The following is a 20,263-nucleotide window of genomic DNA, read 5'->3' on the forward strand; positions in this document are numbered from 1 at the left end:
ATTCAATGTCTTCTGGGTTTATAATTGTCTCCAAACTTGCCTGTATTGAAACTGGAGGCTGCTGCGACTGTCTCCTGAAATGTTGGCTGCAATTATTTTCTTCCATGTGGTGGCTAAACACCTGTTTGGATGTGCAAATAAAACCAGCCTTCTAACATACTTCTGGTACTTGTTAACATCCAGTAATTTATAAAGCATTAAAATTTTATGGCAATGTAACTGCAGGTGAAAGGTTACAGATTTTTTGACTGAGCTATGGAAATACTTCCTCTATGTTTATTATAGAAAGCTTGGGTTTTGTTTTGATCTTTTCCAAATGCATTAGCTACCTCTGCAGAAGAGATGATGAAGAAATGTGTATCCTGGGACACTGAGAAGCGTCTGAGCTTTGCTGTACCATTCGCAGATATGAAGCCTGTCATCTTCCTGGATTTATTCTTGCCTCGTGTGACTGAACTGGCTCTTACTGCAAGTGACAGGCAAACAAAAGTATTGAAGTCTTGCATTTTTTTTTTATGCTAACTGATAAATACTGCATAAAATAATGTCTTCCTTGTTAAGAAAGATGTGTTTTAATTAATTCATAGGTAGCAATGTGCTTCTTTGGTGCTCTTTCATGGCATTGTACTGAGTGTTAAAAACTGAAGAGCAGAAGTTGCCATAAGCTCTATCAGACACCATTCTGCTTTTAGAGTTACACTTAACATAAAAATGAAAATTTTAAGCTAGTTGATCTTCAGTGTTGTTTGGGCTCCTTCTCACGCCTAGCCCACCAGCCTGTGGGCCCAGTCCAGCAGAGCACTTAAGAAAATATTTTGCTACGTTTCTGGGTTGGGACGTTGATATCCAAAGACAGTCCAGAATGGACGTGTCCTTGAACACACGATAATGGGTAGCTTATGCAGTGATGAGTTTTCTCCAGCTGAAAAGTGACTGCCCGTGATAAAGACTAAAACATAAGGACAAAGGCCAGTTGGAATGTGTGTAAATTATTTCCATGGACATGATCTGTTCCTGGAGCAGTGTTTTAGCCTAGATTGGAATGATTTCTCAAGTACATCATCTCTTTTGACTCATTCTGTTCTGCCCACAATTTTGTCTTCTCTGTGAAAGTAATGGATCCATAACCAAAGGGATTTTTAAATTTCAGGTTGCAGCATGTGAACTGCTACATGGCATAGTCACATATATGTTGGGGAAAGCATCTCAGATGCCAGAAGGACATCAGGGTCCCCCACCCATGTATCAGTTACATAAACGAATATTTCCAGTGCTGCTTCGTCTGGCTTGTGATGTAGACCAGGTAAACAGATTCATTTATAAGTGTTTTAGCTTGTTTAAATACCCCTAAATTTGGGAATGAATTTATAATTTTATGTGAAAGTTATCCTGTTAGAAGTTATCCTGACATGTTGCCTTTTTGTAAGCTGAAATTCTGTTTTAGGGATAGTTTTTCAGGATTTTGGGGGTAAGGGGGGATGTAAGCCTTTTCAAAGACTTGAATAATGGCGTGTTATTCAGAGGAGTGTACAAATGCATGAGGATTTCACGATTCAAGTTTCAAGATCCATTCAAAGAGTTTGTGGTAGTAGCTGTTCTTTATTGCTGTAATTAATTTCCATATTTTTCTTTTCCTGTAATAAGTTAATATGAGGTGAAATTGATTATTTCAGTATTAAATGAGTGCAAAACTACAATCCACAAGAAAAGCATTTGGGAGAGAATTTGTAGCTGCCTCATTAATAGCTAGGGATGATATATTTAATTCAGACTTCTGAACTTGTTATTTCTCTTCCTTTACACAAAACAGAATAGACATATAGGTTCAGCTCCACTGAAATTGCAGGTCTCGTGCCTTTTCAGACTGCTGTTTGGACCCAGGTGTCCATATTCTATTTTTAGACCAAAGAGATTTGTGTTCTGTTAAAATACACAGGAAGCTATCTTACCAGTTTAGGTGAAACCCTTTTTGCTGGCATATGGCTGAACATAAACCGTAGGTAAATAATGTCTGTATTGGTCCAAACCAATGCCCACAGGCATACACACTGTATTATAAGCAAATATATTTAATGGTTCTTTCCTTCCTGTTGCCGTATGACAGTAGTTGATCAGGTTGACTTACAGGTAGAATTGCTGAAATCCAGCAAGTCAGAATAAAGATTAAGACAGATTTTAGATCAAAATACAACTTAAAACTAAATTTACCTGTTTCCCTGGCTGTATATTGGCATTTCAGTCTGTGGCATGCAATGCTTTTTGTCTGTCTCAGAGGATCTTACTGAAAGTTAGCTTGGAGGTCTTTCAGACCCATTGAATAGAAAGCAGCTAACCAGATTTTTTATATGTATATTATTGTTTTTAATCCTTAATATGGGAATGTAATACGAAGGTGATTTTTCATTTTATAGACCCTTTTTCAAAGATTTTTTTGTTGTTGTTATTACATATTTTGAATAGCAAAATAGCATAGAAATATATTAATCCTAGAAACGTAGTTGGCTTTTATTCTTTTCAGGTAACAAGACAGTTGTATGAGCCTTTAGTCATGCAACTCATTCACTGGTTTACGAACAACAAAAAATTTGAGAGTCAAGATACAGTGGTGCTCCTGGAGGCTATCTTGGTAGGTCATAATTCTTTCTCTTCTTTTTTCTATGCCATATGACTTTATTTTTAACTAGCATCATTTTACTACTGAAAGAACCGGGAGCACATAAACAGATATAATGCCTCCTTACTTGTCTGAAAGAAGGAAAACAGGTTATCAATTTTATGGTCTTTTAATGTTTCTTAACTGGGGTTTTGATGATGGATTTCTCTCTGACATTCTCAAAATGCAGATAGTGTCTTTAGGGTGCTTGTAGGATCAAGCTACAAGGACTAGTTTTATCATCAGCGTATACAAGTGTTATGGTTTGACAAAATCCATAACAATTTATTGTTGTTTAGACAATTATTCTATCACCCGATGACCCCTCCCCACCCGGAAAGAGGAATCAGGGAACACAAAGAGACACAAGGGTTGAAATATAAATAGATTTAATAGAATAAGACTAAATAATTAACAATAATACTAAAGAACCAGTATTAATCCCGATACTGATATAAGATATACAAGAATTATACTCAGCCGACTATATCAGTAGGAAGCTGTGCACTCCCAGCAGGGGACAGCAAATATTGGACACCGCGAGCGCAATGGCTTCAGGAGGAAGGGAAGGCCTCAGGGCTCCGGCACCGGGGCGAGGAGTTGTCTGGACCGCCGCCATCAGGGAGAGAGCACTATGCAGCAAACCTTTCTAATTTGTATTGAATGTGACGTTCATGGTGTGATATAATCCTGTTGGCCAGGCTGGGTCAAATGGCCAGTCCTTGCTCCTCCTCGTCCCTGCACCCGGCAAGGCTTGAAAACACTAAGACCTTGAATCCCACAGAGCCTGGCTGGCTATAAAGTAAATATTTCCACAAATTCAGACACTAGAGCCTTCTAAAAGTGCAGTTTTCTCCAGCATTAGAAGAAAAATTAGTCCTATGTCGCTCAACCCAGGACAACAAGGAACTACTGAAATACATAATATTTCTCCCCCTACTCTGAAGGAAAGTTGCTTTTGATGTGTGCTTAGTTTTCCTCTAAGCTTCTTTGCTTTCACCAGGCACAAAAGCTTTACATTTAAAACTGGGTTTTGCACTGACCTGAAGTGGATGGAGGCAAGATAGATCAGGAGGTTTTGCAGTACTTCTTGTAAATTAAAATCAGTGTTGCTGTACCACCTCTAAAGCAGAGGAAACTGGCTCATCAGAAAATGAAGTGACTTACACAAGGCTTCTAAACTGTTCAGTAGCTGAGATGGGAATAGAAATCCAGATCTTTGAGGCGTAATTCCATGCTACAAGGGCTGGAAATGCTGCCCCTTCCCTTGGACGATAATAATTTTGAGGCTTTATTACTTCTGGCAAAGTGTGAGTACTTTTTTTTTAACTTACAAATAATACTGTGTGAATAAGCTGCTCTAATAACTGCACTGAGACAATATGTTGGGGTTTTTTTCAGTCTTGTAATAAATAATGTTGTGTAATTTCAGAGTGGCATAGTGGATCCAGTTGACAGCACTTTGAGAGATTTCTGTGGTCAGTGCATACGTGAATTTTTGAAATGGTCTATTAAGCAGACAACACCAAGACAGCAGGAGAAAAGCCCAGCAAACACCAAGTCTCTTTTTAAACGGTTGTATAGTCTTGCTCTTCATCCCAGTGCTTTCAAGAGACTGGGTGCAGCACTTGCTTTTAACAACATCTACAGAGAATTTAGGTGAGCAAACAGAGCTCTCAACAGTAGCTAACTTGGACTAGAGGTTCGAGGAGATAAAAAGAATTGAATGTAGAACTCAAATACTCATCCATTGGCACTCATTCTATTAATGAATATAATAGCTGTAAAATTCAGTTAGATTATTAAATTTTAATTATAATTTTGGTAGTCCAGGCTTTCTGCATGTGGAGACTAGAAGTTTAAATTTCTGTCACAAGTTTATGGTAAGTTACTTATGCCTATTAAAGGTGGTCAGTGAATCTTCATTTCTATTCTTTTAGAGTGGTTTAGATGTATTTATTTTTGTACAAAAATCTTGTGTGGTTTACAGTATTTCAATTTGGTTTTTTTCATTACATTTTCACACTGAGTCCTTCTTCTACTTATGTTTCTCATTGTATTTATTCCTGATTTTTAAAGGGAAGAAAATTCTCTGGTGGAGCAGTTTGTGTTTGAAGTATTGGTTGTGTTTCTGGAAAGCCTAGCCTTAACCCATACAGATGAAAAATCATTAGGTGAGCTATAATTAATTAACTATGGAATGAAGAAAAAAGCCATGAGTTTAAAAAAAAAAAAATAAACCAAACCTTGAATCTATAACTGGAGGAAAAGTAAATGTGCTTACTTTTGCAACAAAGGAAGATTTATTTTTCATTACTGATAGAGAGGCATCTAGTTTTGATATCTAGTTAGGAACTCTTTCAATCAAGTCCTTGCAGCATATAAAGGTGGAAGATTTTGTGCTTAAGAGGAAGAACCTTTTCACATTTAGGATGATTTACAGTTTTATGGCAAAACTAAAAATGCTAGTGGTGCTTTTGATTTGAGTGCTGATTTTGCAATTACACACTGTAAAAATGTACCTTGATGAGAATCTTGAAGTCTACTCTTTTATAACAAACAAAATGCTTGAAAAATTGGCATTTCTTTATATTCTGTGGAAGATTTCCATAATTTTGTAATATCCTTTCCTGTTTGCCTTTTCGTTCTTCTCTACAACAGTACGTAGCTGTGTGAAGTTTCTGTGACCTCTTCCACAATACTAATGATTCTTTAGTAAACTTGTGTTTCTCTTTTTTTTTTTTTTTTTAATACTCTGACTTTCATCAATTAATAGTATTTAGAACATAAAACAAAAAACTGATATTACAAAGGTTTATTTCTTTTGGGGAAACAGACCAGGATATGATAGAAGTGTCCCTAGAAGAAATATTTCATGGAAAAAATTTACGGTTTCTCTAAGCATGAGCATGGAAAATAGAATACACAGTTTTAGAGCAGAGGCCTCACGGTTGGCTCAGGTCATGTTGACCTGTCTGCTATTTTTTGATCTTGTTCTGTGGCCTTGAAAATTTACCATAGAAGCAGAGAGTAGTGGAAGTGATCGACATTATCCTGTATGTAAGTCTCTTGCACCATTTCTATAGTGATGATACCTTGATTCGTTTAACCAAGTTATTAGCATTTAATTATACATGCCGATTCTCTCTTTCTAACAGGTACCACTCAACAATGTTGTGATGCTATTAATCACCTGAAGCGCATAATCAAGCATAAAGCACCTTTTCTGAACAAGGAAGGAAAACGGCGAGTACCACGGTCAGCAATTTGCCATTCTTTTGCTTTTTAAATATCACATTTTGGTTAACAGTGTATGTAGTTCCATTAATACTTAAGACTGAATGGGGAATTCATCCTGTGACTGTTGCTAACAGAGATCTACTGATAAGTTTATTGAACCACTGGTGAGAAGTGCTGGACATGATAAGAAGGGGTCACGATGGTCATTCTTTATTCCAGCCTGGTGAGCTCAGAACAGAGAGCTTGCTCTAGTTTGGCAAGGACAGAAGGGAAAGAAAAGCATGTGCCCCTCACAGCAGTGTTTATAATAACAGTGGCACTGGTGTTACAAAGTATTTGGAGGAAACTCCTCCCAAGTTTGTTTTTTTGGGGGGAACGGGGGGGTGGTGGTGGTATTTTTAATTATTGCTGTACTGTTAGCAGAAGTAGGACAAGCTGCAGTAGGATGATCAGTCATTAAAGAGGGGTAGTGAAAAAGGGGGAAAAAGCAAGAATGGATTCAGTGTCAGGCTGGATATGGAAGAATGGATTCGGTATTCAGTCTCCTTCTCTGGAGATATTCAAAATCTGCCTGGACACAATCCTGTGCAGCGTGCTCTAAGTGAACCTGCTTTAGCAGAGGGGTTGGACTAGGTGATCTCTAGAGGTCCCTTCCAACCCCCGCCATTCTGTGATTCTCGATGAAGCTCTGAGTCACCTGATGGCATAGCTGACCCTGCTTTGAGCAGGAGGTTGGACTAGAGACCTGAGCCTACTTCTGACCTGAATTGTCCTGTCACCCTAAAGAAACAGGCAAGTGGAGCCTGGGAGTTAGCTCGCTGCTGTGGCATATGGTAAGTTAGGAAATTGGATGATTAGGAACAGGGGAAAACTATGTGGGCTTATTTAAACTTTAATCTCCGTTTTCGTCTCTGAGTGTTACAAGGAGAAAGAAAGAGACCTGATTATGCTTTTTAAAATTTTACAGCAAAGACTGTGCTCTCTGTGCTCTGGGGATCCATAGTAGAGTAGGGAGAAGGAAAGCAGTGCAGGATGTGCTTGTAGAAGAGCTCTTCCTTGTAGTGCCGATGGGTTGTGGCTGGATAGATAAAAGGACATTTATAATGCTCATGAAATATTTTGATTTTTTTTCAACTGGAAGACTATGGTTTCTTGGTAGATGTCATGAAGACTGTTAATCCCTAATATTTTTGTGCAGAGGATTTCCAGCTACTAAGTCAGTGCGTCTTCTGGACGTTGTCATGTGGCTCTTAGTGCAGTGTGGACGACCTCAGACAGAGTGCCGACATAAAGCCATGGAACTCTTCTATGAATTTGTTCCTTTATTGCCAGGTATTGTAAGTCACAATGCACTATTATCTTTGCTTTCTAAATACTGTGCATGCCTTCCCTCTGTTTGCTGAGCAAACTATTAATTACAAGAAAAATTATTTTTCAGGTAAATGTCTGCTCACTCAGCGCTGTTAAATAGAAACTGAGTAGTTGCTCATACTGGAAATCAAATATTGTGAGAACCTCGGGGTTTGTGGACATAGAAGAGGGTTTTATTGCGAACTTTTATTCAGGCCAGGAAGGAGAACTTACAGGTCCAGAACTGCTGTTGTATCCAGCTATGAAGGCAGTATTTGCTGGCTGGAAAATAGTGGGAGCATCTTACAAATTGACCTCTTTCTTGTGGGTAATTTAAGTAGTATGACCAAGGCTAGACCAGAACCAATACCTGCTCTGCTAGAAGGTCCAGTTTAAAACACAAAGTTTGGGCATATCAGTCCATTTGCCTCTAATTTCTTATAGGTTAGTTAGCTTGAAATGTTTTTTTTTCCTAGAGAATTTATATTTCTTTTTCATTTCTATCAGGAAACATGTCTCCATCTTCTTGGCTGGCTGATGTTCTAAAAAACAGAGGTGTTTCTTTTCTTATTAACAAATTTGAAGGAGGTGGCAGCGATGGCAATAGTCCATCTGGGATCCTTTCTCAGCCAACCCTCCATGGTATGCAGGAGCCCTTTAGTTTACAGACTGTCATGCGGTGGATGGATATGTTCTTAGCAGCCCTGGACTGCTACAATACATTCTTTGAGCTGCGAATGATCAAACCTCATGAAATACTGGGTGAGTGATTAACTGTTGCATTAATGTTCATTCATGTGTGTTACAGAAAGCCCATCCAGATGAGTTCCTAACTTTAACGACTTTAAGCTTTTTTTCTTAAATGTAGAGTTGATGAATTTTACAAACTCTCCCAAAAGTTTCAATGGCAGTTGTTTTACTCTGTTTTTTGAAGAAGTAGGTTGTTAATAGTGCATCTTAAAATGCCTCCTTTTAGTCCTAGAAATATACCTTTTAATTTCTGTCTCTGTCATCCAGTCACCAGCAACTTCTTTTACTAAGAGAGAGATTTTTAATTTTGGGTTTTGTTTGTGGTTTGTTTTTTTTTTTAAATCCTTCCAAAGCTGTTTACCTGCTCTTTATTAATGTCTGGAGGCAACTATCAGAAAGCAATGAAAGATGTACCCTTTTCACTTCGAGCCCTGTACACGTTACCTTTCTTGAGTTCCTGATGCTTCAACTGCATCAGGTCCAAAAGCCTTGTATTTGAATTTTGATCGAGTGCATAATAATACCCTGTGTAGCCATTGGGTCTCTTAAAAAGTTCTTTAAAATATTCAAGCAGGACTAAACAAAATGCTTTTTATCACTGATAGTACAGTTGCATAGTTACTTCACATATGAAGTCTTGTACGAGTTCTAGGTAGTCGTCCGTCTGTCAGTGTCATCTCTGTCTTGGTTTAAGACAGTACTGTAAGGTCAATGTTGGATGCAGTTAGCGTAGGGCTAAATTATTCAAAACTAGGGGTTTTAAAGTTTTATCCTTTTTATTACACATGCCTAAGTCATCATCATTAATATGTGCTTGTAATGATCAGTAACTAGAAAGCTACCCTCCACATTCCAGAGTGTTAATATTTGGAACTGGCTTAGGACTTTTAGAAAATACTGGTGTGAGATGTGCTGGATTTCTGTGTGTTATCTCAGTTTGACTGTTTTCTTCCAAACACAAAACAATGTATTTAAAAGCTGAGAGGTATTGTATCATTTCAACTTAGTATGATTCCTCTTAGGTGTAAATGAAAGTTCGTCATTCTTGGAAGCTGTGCAGTTCTTCCTTGAGACTATTGCTTTGCGCGATATCCATGCAGCAGAGCAGTGCTTTGGTTGCAGTTCAAAAGGCAGCATGTTCAGTCCACAAGAGAGAGATGCATATAATTACAGCAAGTGTACAATTATAGTTCGAATCATGGAGTTTGTCACCATGATCCTGGAAACCTGCCAGCAGGATTTCTGGAAGGTAGGCCTGTTTGTATCCCGTATCTTGTCTGTAGTGGATAAAAGATAAAAATTTTATATGTAGTTAAAGATTTGTGTTTTCGTTGTGAGGTTAGTTTGCTGGAGAACATCATCTTTAGTGGTGCTTTAATTGAAACTGGTGACTAAGTGTCACAAACTGTTATGGTCTTCACATGTATAAAAAAGAGTTATATTGCCCAGTTGAATTTTAGTGATTCATGTAGTTTTGATTAGAGAAATTAATATTTCGTATGTATTCTAGTTGTATATTGACTATGAGATTGTCGATTCTGCACAGAGTACTTGCAATGAGTATTTCTTGCGTGACTTTTGATGGCCTTAAATGTGTGGAGGTGATAGCTGCTTACAAGGCAGCAAGGCGGATTGTGGGAATTCTTTCTTGAATTCAGTGTAATACTCGCGTCTCTCCATTTGCCTAGCTTTGGTGCAATATGAACTATATTTAACTGTATGCAGTATAGAGACTTTTGAGTCTCTTAGGAAATTTACACTGCCAGGTTTAGTTCTGAGACTGACTGTCTCTTGTTTTAAATTTATCTTTAATAGAGGAGTATATCTGGAAATCAAGGTGATTACAGGTGTCTAATCAAGACTGAAACAGGCCTAGGAGGACATAAAAGATCTTATGTGCAGTTTGATGAGATAGCGTATATCCTATGTATATTTTTATAAATAGTTAATTTCTGCATATTAGCACAATTAGTTGAAAGTCGCACATTTTATAGAGAAAGAGAATGTCACTTAGTGAGAATAGTTACCATTCCGTGTTTTGTTTCATTTTAAATACAAGGACTAATGATAAGTTATTAAGAATAAAATAAGGAAATCTAAATGGATTTTTAAATAAAGTTTTTATTTAATATTTTATTCTTTCTAGCTACTTGAGAAGGAATTGCTTAATGCAAGCCTTATAGAGCTTCTGGTGATGACAGTGTGTGATCCATCACACGTAGGCTTTAACACTGCTGATGTGCAAGTTGTGAAAAATCTCCCAGATATCTCAGTAAGACTCATGAAAGCTTTGATGAAATCTCCCTATAAGGAATCTTTGAAACTGTGCATAAAGAAAAAAATCACGCTGCAGAGGTAAGTAGGGGCTTCCTGGTGAGCGTGAATGGAAAACAAAGTTGTGTACAGTTGCGCATGAAGCTCCCCACCAATGTAATGTTATTGCTTCTCTTTCCTCTTTAGCCTTGAGGACCTTTGTTCTGTTGATCTGTTTAATTCAGACGCACGTTTTGATCAAGTTAGGTTTAGTGCTGTCCTTTCTGCCTGCAAGCAACTCCAGAAATCTGGCCTGCTTCGTTCTGTTCTTCACAATCAGGTAACTGTTTACCCAGAAAATAATGGTGAATATTTTTATACCATAAAGAGCTTTTCCTGTGTAAAAGGCCAGTATGAAAACAGAACAGATCAGATGAAGAAATTGTGTAAAATTAGATCATCAGTGAAGAGCTGGTGTTGAATAGGGTCAGAAATAAATGTTTCATGTTTACTCTACAAATCTGAGTAGCACAATACTGAGGTTTGAACAATCTTCATAATTATGTCTGTTTTTCTCCAATTTCCAGGACCAGGAGGTAACTAGAATCTACCTAAAACTTCCTTTTAGTGAGCTTCACAATACTGAAAACTCAAAAAATCAGGATTTACTATCCTACAAAGGAGGCATTTTTCAAAATTTTGAAGCAGAGAACATTCCAAGTGATGGGGGAAATTGAAAAAGGAATACATTCTGGGTGATCAGAAGCAATATAGTGGGTCTGAGTTGCAGGAAAACAGGATGGAGAGGGTTGGGGCGTGGGGGTCAAGGCTATATTACTCAAAAAGAATTCTTTCTACTGAATTTCCAATTAGTTAATTATTTTACTTTGGGCAATTAAAGGAAAACAGGCCATGCAACAACCACAAGCAGTGAGAGAATTTCTCTACTAGTGATCCAGGCTGTATTTAGCAAGTAATAAAATATTTAATTTCTGTGGGGTGTTTGCCATTTATCCTCTACGTCTAAACAAAAGCTAGAGCTATGATTGTAGGATGGTGATATTCAAGGACCTGCATGGTTTACCTTTTGTGGCCCACCAGTTCTGACTAGGCTGTTCATTTTATTTCTGTAGTAGTGTTATCTGAAAACAATCTGGAGGAGGATTAGAGCCTTTTGAAGATTTTCTAATGACTATTAGTTTGTTCTGAACTTTGCACGCAGCAGGGTTGTCTCGTTAAAAATCGTGTTCCTCAGTTAGAAAGGTGTCTTCTCATGGTATGTTTGCATCGCTTTATATGAAAACGACCTGGAGTTCAAGTGTTTTCATTAGCTATACAGGTGGATTGGAAGGCCTTTATGTTATTTTTTTCATCTTATATTAATTGTCGCTTGTTTGTTTATTTCCATAGGATGAAGGGTCTCATTTCTCAGTTGGCTCTAGGCTTCTTTCAGTTGTTTATAAAGGTATTGCACCTGGGGGTGAAAGGATATCTCTTCCATCGTTAGGCATCAGCAGTAAGCGATTAGCTGATAGACTCCTGCAGTTGGCCTTTGCTCTTGATGACCAGGTAGGATACAGTTCTCCAGTCCTAATACTGAATCATCATTTAATACTCATCATCAGTACTCTTCTACCCATATTTTGAGTAGATGAGTTTGGTGTTATATTCATAATCCTGCAGAGGAACTGTAAGGATTCTTTGGCTTAATTGGGTGACAGTTGTAGATTACAAGCTTTTCAGTATTCTGTTTGTGCTTTATTTCTTTCTGTGCTTTCTGATAAAATAAAAGAGTTTGGAATGGAAGCTTTAAAAAAACTCATGGGCTTTTATAAGAAATGAGTGGAACTTTATGTGCTTGAGATAACTCTGTCTCTATACCTTACTTTTCACAGTGTGAGGAGCTAGTAAGTCTGCTGTTGAACACAGTGGTGTTACCTGTGCCATTATCAGGAGCATCCCAGAAGAACCTGATCAATTTCTCTCATGGACAGTATTTCTACAGCCTGTTCTCAGAAACCATCAATCAACAGCTGCTGAAAAACCTGGATGTGATCATAGTCCAGCTTATGGAATCAGCTGTCAGCAGTCCCCAAATGGTATCCTACTTTTAACATTCCCACTTGACCTTGTCCTTTAAAAGAGGAAGTAACACGTTTTTTGTTGTTATAGGTGGATGTAACTGAGCGTGTAGTGGGGAAAAAGTGCAGTGGGTTGCACTTTGGATAGCATTGCACTGATAGGTTTATTTAATTTTTTTTTTTTTGTCGTTGCCTACTGGTGCTACCTTCATGATCGCTGGCAACCTGACATAACTTAGGCTGTCTGACATCTCACGTCAAACTGGAAAGTGCTTACCTATTACCTATTACTGTGCTTTAATTGTCATTGTAGAGTGGTCCCAGAGCGTGTGGACTGGATTTGGTTTGGGTAAAACTAAACTGGAAAATGAACTCGAAGCAGTAATGGGGCACGTGCACACACCCCCCCACCCTCACCCACCACACACACACACCACACACACACACACCCCCCACCCTCCCGGGTCTCCACACCACTTGTTTTGCTCAACAGATATTTCTCCTGATTGTCCACACTAGTTGCTAATGTAGAGCTCGCCTCCAGGTCTATGAAGGAAGCATGTTATAATTCAGAAGCCTTCTTTCAGTGCTGCTGAGAAACAGAAGGGGTCAAAAAGAAAGATCACAAGTCTACTTTCCCTTTTGCTTAAAAAGATGCTTAGGGAAATAAATTAAAAAACAATTGGATCTTTTTTTATTCCAGATGCTACGGTTAAAGGTGTTGCTTCCAAGTAACATTTTAAAGCACTGGGAGCATAATTTTTTATGACACCAGAAATTGTCTAATTTGATTGTAGACATGCATATACATTTTAAAAGGCTGGTGCTTGTGATGACTGCAGTGTTTCTTGTGCAGAGCATGCCACGATAGATTTACTTTTACAAGTGTTTCTGATAAATGATAGTCTGCTAATTTATACTGGCTACATGTGGCAACAGTGTTAAAAGTCTTCATTAATTTAATTAAGATAAATAGTCAAATTGGCTCAAACAAACAGTTTTCTGCTATCTGCTGTTCTTATTTGCCTGACTTAAAATATATTACGGATTACATTATATAAGATACCTCTTCATAGGTTTTATGCATTTGTAATGTATGGGAAGAAAAAATAAGGTTTATTTTACTGTACCCATTCAAATCTGGTGAAATCACAAGGTTGATAATATTAATCGAGTTTATCAGGTTGTTGCCAGCTATTCAAAACAAGAATGCAGAATTTAAGTTTGGAAATCAGTGACCATTAATTTTAGTCAGGTTTTACTTAGACTGTGAAGAAAAGAGGTTGAAGCATACCTAGTTCCTGTCTGGTGTGCTGTGGTTTATGTTTCTTTTCAAAATGTATACAAATAAGTTAGCACATGGGCTATTTCTCCTATTTTTCATCTCACACTAATTAAATTTTCAAGTATTGATCTTTAGAGTCATTCTGGATTATCATTTATTTCTCCATATTCACACAAAAGGCATGGGAAGGAATTGCTGCGTTGCACTGAATGAAACAGGAGTAAATTGGATAGAAGTGTCTTTTTTGAAAAGTGTACGCTTTTAATTTTCTCCAGAGAAACTTCCCTTATATCTGAGATTTAAATCTAGCATTGCTTTGTGATTTAATAAGTTAAACTTGAGTTTGCTGATATGTCAGGGCAGGATTTTCATAGTTAATTAGGCATTTACTTTCCATTAAATATATGTTGAAGGATGTGGGATAGAATCAAGATCTAATTTTAGATCCTAATCTTAGCTTTCTGACACAGTCAAAGAAGAGAAAGGTGCTTCTAATTTAGGTGCTGTTAGGACAGAGAGTAAGTCAGACAGAAATTGAAGGAATTTTCTTCTTTTTCTTTTAACATCAATCTTTCAGTCAGGTGTTGGGTTCTCCTGAGTCTGTGATGCTTTTTTGATGGTTGCCCATAGCAGTGAAGAGATCCTGCCATCATTTCATTTGGGGTTCAAGAATCTGCCTCCTGGTTTTCCTTCCAGGTTGGCAGCATTTTGAACGGGATGTTAGATCAGAGTTTTAGGGAGCGTACCATACGCAAGCAGCAAGGACTGAAACTGGTCACGGCTGTACTAAGAAACTGGAAGAAACTGGACAGCTGGTGGGCCAAAGGTTCAGCTCCTGAGAGGAAAATGGCAGTCTTGACCCTGCTGGCGAAAGTTCTCCAGGTATGCGCTGCTTTATAAAATCCAGGTAACTTCTTTAATTCTGTACGAATTGTATCTTGTTTTAAAGAAATGCTTTTCATTCTGAAGCTTTATGTTTGGGAGGCGGGGGCAGAGGGGTGGGGGTAGGCTGAAGAATATCAGGCTCTGGTATCTTGCTATTTGCAAAGTAAAAAAATATTTGGACAGACAGAAATTAGTAGATTTTTGCTGTTTTCTCCCTTCCCCTCCTGTTGTCCGCTCCCTGCCCCCCCCCCCCTTTTGTTTTTTTAACTGCTCTCATGCTTTAGCTTCATTTTTTCCTTCTGGAGAATTGGTACAAGTACAGGGAATAAGCTTTGAAAGCGAGCAGCCTCTGATACCATTCTTTGTCATGTTGGCATCTAGAAAGTCACAATGGAGGAGTTCTACCCATATCAACAGACTGCAGAAAGATCTTTATTTCAAAGACCTTTAATTTCTGTTACATCGGGGTTTAGGTCTTTGTTTGTTCTTTCTCTATTTTGAAAACATATTTTATCTACTTACCCTATTGGTGTTTTTTAGGAACTTGTAGAAGTAGCTGTGCACAAATATACACAAAGATTTCTTATTGAGATTTTTTTTTCTTTTTTATAATTAGTTATTTTAAATTTGAATTGTTTTAAAGGTAGGTTTTAGGACACAGAATGTAAGCTGTATTGCTGTATAAGCTGGTAGTGAAGTGACCAGTAGGAAATCTGGCTTTGAGACGGAGCTTAGTATTTTTCTGAACTGGAAAATATCCAACATTATGATTGTTTGTACTGTGTAGCTTTTAGAATTCTTTTTGATAGTTCTTTTAAAACTAAAAGCACTCTGTGTGTGCTTTCTGTTAATTTGGTGTATTTTTGGAAATTAACAATTCTATAGCTCATGTTTTTATTGCTCATTAATGCAACGATCTCTTTGTCTCTAGTTTAAAAAAAACTAGATGTCTCTCTAGTGGTATGTCTCTCTAGTTTAAAAAAAAAAAAAAATCCTAATTTTTTTTATTTTTTCTGTTGTTCCAGATAGACTCTTCAGTTTCTTTCAATACCAATCATGAAGCGTTTACAGCCGTTTTTAATACCTATACCAGCCTACTTACTGATCAGAATTTAGGCTTAAATCTTAAGGTAAATTACTCACTTCATGGCTTACCCACCCTCCCCAGATCAAAATATTAGTCATTCATGAAATTCCCTGTTATTTGGCTTAAATTTTACCTTAGTTTGCACAATAACATGGACATCATTTCCATTTTTTTATTCTCTTGTTCAACATCCTAAAAACTGTACGTCATCCTTTTTGTTCTATAGACAGTGGGCAGTATCACAGATCTGCTTTGTTTTTAGGTGCTCCTGTTTTTTCTTTCTTGCCCTAATGAAAGGCGTGTAATTTTTAGGAAAAACCTTGCTGTCAATTGCAAGTAGATTAGAACTCTGAAGTGTTCATTTGAGAAATGACAGCTAATCAGGCATTAAAAAGAAGTGGCATTTCCTACATGTTTGTGATTTGACATCTGCCATGATTTCAATGTCCGTGTCTGCAAGCATGAGACCAGTACTAATGGATTAATTGTTTTATGTGGCTTGGTCAGGAGGGGGCGATAAAGTACTGCATACTGAGAGTGGAAGTTCTAAAAGATCACCGATCACGGAATCACAGAATTGTCAGAGTCGGAAGGGACCTCTAGAGATCATCTAGTCCAACTGCCCTGCTAAAGCAGGATTGCCTAGAGCACATTACTCAGGACTGCATCCAGGCGGGTCTTGAAAATCTCCAGAGAAGGGGATTCCACGACCTCCCTGGGCAGCCTGTTCCAGGGCTCTGTCACCCTCACCCTAAAGAAGTTTCTCCTCATATTTAAACGGAACTTCCTATGTTCCAGCTTGTGCCCGTTGACCCTCGTCCTATTGCTGGAAACCACTGAAAAGAGTCCGGTTCCATCATCCTTCAACCCACCCTTTAGGTACTTGTAAACATAGATAAGGTCTCCCCTCAGCCTTCTCTTCTCCAGGCTAAAGAGCCCCAGCTCTTTGAGCCTTTCCTCATAAGGGAGATGCTCTAATCCCTTAATCATCTTAGTTGCCCTACGTTGGACTCTCTCCAGTAGTTCCCTGTCTCTCTTGAACTGGGGAGCCCAGAACTGGACGCAGTATTCCAGTTGTGGCATCACCAGTGCAGAGTAGAGGGGAAGAATGACGTCCCTCGACCTACTGGCCACACTCTTCCCTGTGCAGCCCAGGATCCTATTGGCCCTCTTGGCAACAAGGGCACATTGCTGGCTCATGGAAAGTTTGCAGCTTTGGACTAGAAGACTAAAAATTTTGTACTTGCGAAACAGCTTTACGTGGTTGCTACTCAGTCAGTCTACTGTTAGCCAGACAGAGTTTTGTACTTTCCTGTGCATTGAAAATAAAGAAAGTTGGGGATCTTGCTTTATCTGCCAGGTCATGCATTAAATCAGTGACTTGTGTGATAATGGATGTTTGCTTAAAAGAACAATAAAGTCTTATTGATAGCCATGTCAGCCATGAGATATTGATTAGCTTTTAACTCCGATCAACAGTGACCAAAGCTGTTTTTTGAACTAGCACCTTAAAGATGAGCAGCTGCGTAATATGCCTTTATCAGCGCACTGAGCCGTTGAGTCAGTAAGCACAGGCACTGCTGACTATTTTGTGGTCCCATTCAAATTGCTTCATAGAGGATCATTTTTGAAGTGTGAAACTGCATTTCTTTTCTTCAGGGCCAAGCTGTGATAATTCTTCCGTTCTTCACTAATTTGACTGGAGAAAAACTTGATGACCTTAAGAATGCTCTTGATCAATTTGTTGCTTTCAATTTTCCCATGAGGTCAGATGAGTTTCCCAAAGGAGCCTTGAGGCACAATAACTATGTAGACTGCACTAAGAAGGTCAGTATTTTTAACAAATACGCAGTTAGAAGCCTAAGTGAACTATGTCTAGTGACAATGTTTCACAGGATCTGGAATTAAAGAGAGACTCTCAGTTCACATAAGGAAATCAGTTTTTCTGTTTATGAGTTATGTCTTTATCCAGAAGCTTAATGTACAGATACACATTAAATAAGCATATCCTTCTGTGCATCTGCTTCTGATCAATACTGAAAAATAATTACATAATTGGATGGAATTGATATGATCTAGTGTGGCTCCTTATATATTACTTCTTTTTCAGTTATTAGATGCATTAGAATTGTCTCAGAGTCCAATGCTGTTGCAGCTTATGACAGAAGTCCTCTGTAGGGACCACAGGCATTTCATGGAGGACTTATTTCAAGCCAGCTTCAAAAGAATTTCCAGAAGGTGAGTTTGGTCTACTGGATTTTGCTCTTGTTCTCACTGAATTTTTGCTGAAGCAAGTTTGTTTCCTCTACTACATTGTCCTTCTAATAGTGATGATTTATACCGTAAAGTTTTACATAATGGTTTTAATTGAGATTTTGCTTTTGTCTTCACATTTCCAAAATATTTCTGAAGCAAAAAAAAGTGACACCAACCTCCATAGGACCCTTCCAGTGCCTGGGCAAATTTTGTACAGCCTTCTGTAAATTAGCTTGTTCTGGCAGAATTCAGCTAAAGATAGTAATTGGGTGTGATACCTATATTTGCTGTCCCTGCATCACTACCCAGTCACTTAAGTAGGTAGCACTTAAACTGACAGTGAATTGCTTTGTTCAACCCCTTTGAAAATAGAAAAGCACAATTATTTAATTGAAAGTTTCCCGGGCGATAAATTGTAGACACGAACATTCTCTGTCCACAGAAGAGGTCTTCAATCTCTTCCAAACCCAAATATTCCAATTCATGATGGGCTATTAAGTAGTGACTATTGGAGCATGTATTTTCCTGGACAAAGTCATTTACCGTGGCCCAAATCCCATTACTGAAGTTTTACCTTTTATAAAATTATTCAGAACAGTAGTTCATCTAGTAGTGGAACACTTGATAGGCCACAAAAAGACCTGATAACAGTGAAGTCTCCTCCTTTTTTACCTTCTTGTTTGCCACCAACCTTTACCTGTACCAAATCAATATTTTTTTTTAATTGTTCAGCAAAAAAGGGACTGAGAAAGCTAATGACTGCTTTTGAACTAAACTAAGAAAAATATACAAACAAGTTTACCATTTGTTGCAGAGTAAGAAGCTGAGATTTTCTTTAGAGAGCTCCAAGTAAGTGGGCGTTTCAGCCTGATCATACATGTCTTACAGGATGATAAACCAAGAGGGTTTGAACGCGGACAGTAAAAATTTTAAATGTCAGGGGGTTTTGAAACATAAATGGAGTTTTCATCTTGATACTTCCATCTTGTTTAGGAGCACGACTGACAAACAAGTGATACTGTTGGACACTGTTCACAAAATGTTCCAGAGTGAAGACCTTCTTTCAAATACTACCCGTCAAGCGTTTATGGATCGCTCCCTCCTCACTCTCTTGTGGCACTGCAGCTTGGATGCACTGAGAGAATTCTTTGGCAAGATTATAGTACAGGCTATGGATACGCTTAATTCCAGGTTTACAAAGGTATGAATTACTTCTTTTTCTTTTTTTTTTAAGATTGGGGAAGGCCTAATAATATGCTTATGTTGGTATGTACATTTTGTTTAACTTGGAGTAAGACACTAATCAAAACCATTTGCTTTCAGTTTCCTGTATCTTGGAGAAGAAGTTTGTGCCAATTACATAGTTTGGTTATTAGTGAGAAACATTTCCTATATATATATATCTAAAGGGGTCTGAAGTTCTGTCAAAAGCAAACCCCGTTCTAACTTTGAAATATAAAAGCTGTATAAAATTTTAGCCTGGTACTAGGTTGTTAGAGAAATATTCAACCTCAGTAATGAAAGCTCTTAAATTAGGTGCCTTACTTCTAGAGAAAGAAACACATCTAATCACTGCAAAGATCCTTCAGCGAGGAACTAGGAGCACAGATCACCCCTTCTCTATTTACAGCCTATCCTCTATCTTAAAGTATAGTTACAGGCAATAATTTTGTTGTCAGTGGAGGCGTCTGCTCTTGCTGTAGTTCTTCACTCCCGTGGTTTTGCTGATGCAGCTGTTTAAAGGCAGCAGGGCAAACAAGATGCTGAAATTATACAGATTTAATAATAGTTATTAAAAACCAAATGCTAAAGCCAAGACTTATGTGGAGTCACCCCCAGCATGTTTCTGTTGCTGTAAACGTTGGCAGCAAAGTGAGGTGCTTAAAGATACTCATGAATGATGCCCAGTATGGTGACAGGTATGTTTTGCCTACAGTTGTCATGAGTCTGAGCCGTCACTTGGTGTTCTGCTTACTTTATTCCAATATCATTATAATGATTTAATCCAATTGTAGTTAAGATAACTTACCTGATAAAGAACAGGTCAAAATAGTTTTAGTAACTGTGTTAGACAGGAACTCAGAATCTGTAAGTCTTTTATTATCATCAGCTATCTTCTCTGTTTTAGAAGGTAGAGGTAAGCTGAAGGCTGTTGAGTAGCTCCGCAGTTACTCTTAATTTCTACTAAGGAAGGGCAGGGTCCAGCAAATCTCTTTCTGAGCTCTTTCTTATTTGTTTGCAGTCTAATGAATATACTTTTGATACACAAGTCACCAAGAAAATGGGGTATTACAAGCTGCTAGAAGTGATGTATGTGCGTCTTTCAAAAGAGGATGTTTACTCCAAGGACTCTAAAATTAATCAAGCTTATCGCGGCTCCCTAAGTGTGGAAGGAAATGAACTTACCAAAACACTAATAAAGT

General features: G+C 38.0%; 1 protein-coding gene across 1 annotated transcript in view; it reads left to right on the plus strand.

Annotated features, from left to right (window-relative positions):
* Window positions 1-20,263, plus strand: part of PRKDC (protein kinase, DNA-activated, catalytic subunit) — an 86,009-nt gene that overhangs the window by 19,944 nt on the left and 45,802 nt on the right. The window contains exons 24-42 of the mRNA XM_074146943.1: window positions 326-489; window positions 1,151-1,303; window positions 2,519-2,626; window positions 4,086-4,312; window positions 4,733-4,827; window positions 5,812-5,911; window positions 7,092-7,225; window positions 7,751-8,005; window positions 9,016-9,242; window positions 10,140-10,348; window positions 10,454-10,586; window positions 11,657-11,815; window positions 12,142-12,345; window positions 14,309-14,494; window positions 15,523-15,627; window positions 17,244-17,411; window positions 17,695-17,822; window positions 18,834-19,041; window positions 20,083-20,261. Of these exons, the coding sequence (XP_074003044.1) occupies window positions 326-489; window positions 1,151-1,303; window positions 2,519-2,626; window positions 4,086-4,312; window positions 4,733-4,827; window positions 5,812-5,911; window positions 7,092-7,225; window positions 7,751-8,005; window positions 9,016-9,242; window positions 10,140-10,348; window positions 10,454-10,586; window positions 11,657-11,815; window positions 12,142-12,345; window positions 14,309-14,494; window positions 15,523-15,627; window positions 17,244-17,411; window positions 17,695-17,822; window positions 18,834-19,041; window positions 20,083-20,261 (3,142 nt within the window). The remainder of the gene's footprint in view (window positions 1-325; window positions 490-1,150; window positions 1,304-2,518; window positions 2,627-4,085; window positions 4,313-4,732; window positions 4,828-5,811; window positions 5,912-7,091; window positions 7,226-7,750; window positions 8,006-9,015; window positions 9,243-10,139; window positions 10,349-10,453; window positions 10,587-11,656; window positions 11,816-12,141; window positions 12,346-14,308; window positions 14,495-15,522; window positions 15,628-17,243; window positions 17,412-17,694; window positions 17,823-18,833; window positions 19,042-20,082; window positions 20,262-20,263) is intronic.

This window comes from Numenius arquata, chromosome 4 (genome assembly GCF_964106895.1).
Source record: "Numenius arquata chromosome 4, bNumArq3.hap1.1, whole genome shotgun sequence".
NCBI classification, from domain to species: Eukaryota; Metazoa; Chordata; class Aves; order Charadriiformes; family Scolopacidae; genus Numenius; species Numenius arquata.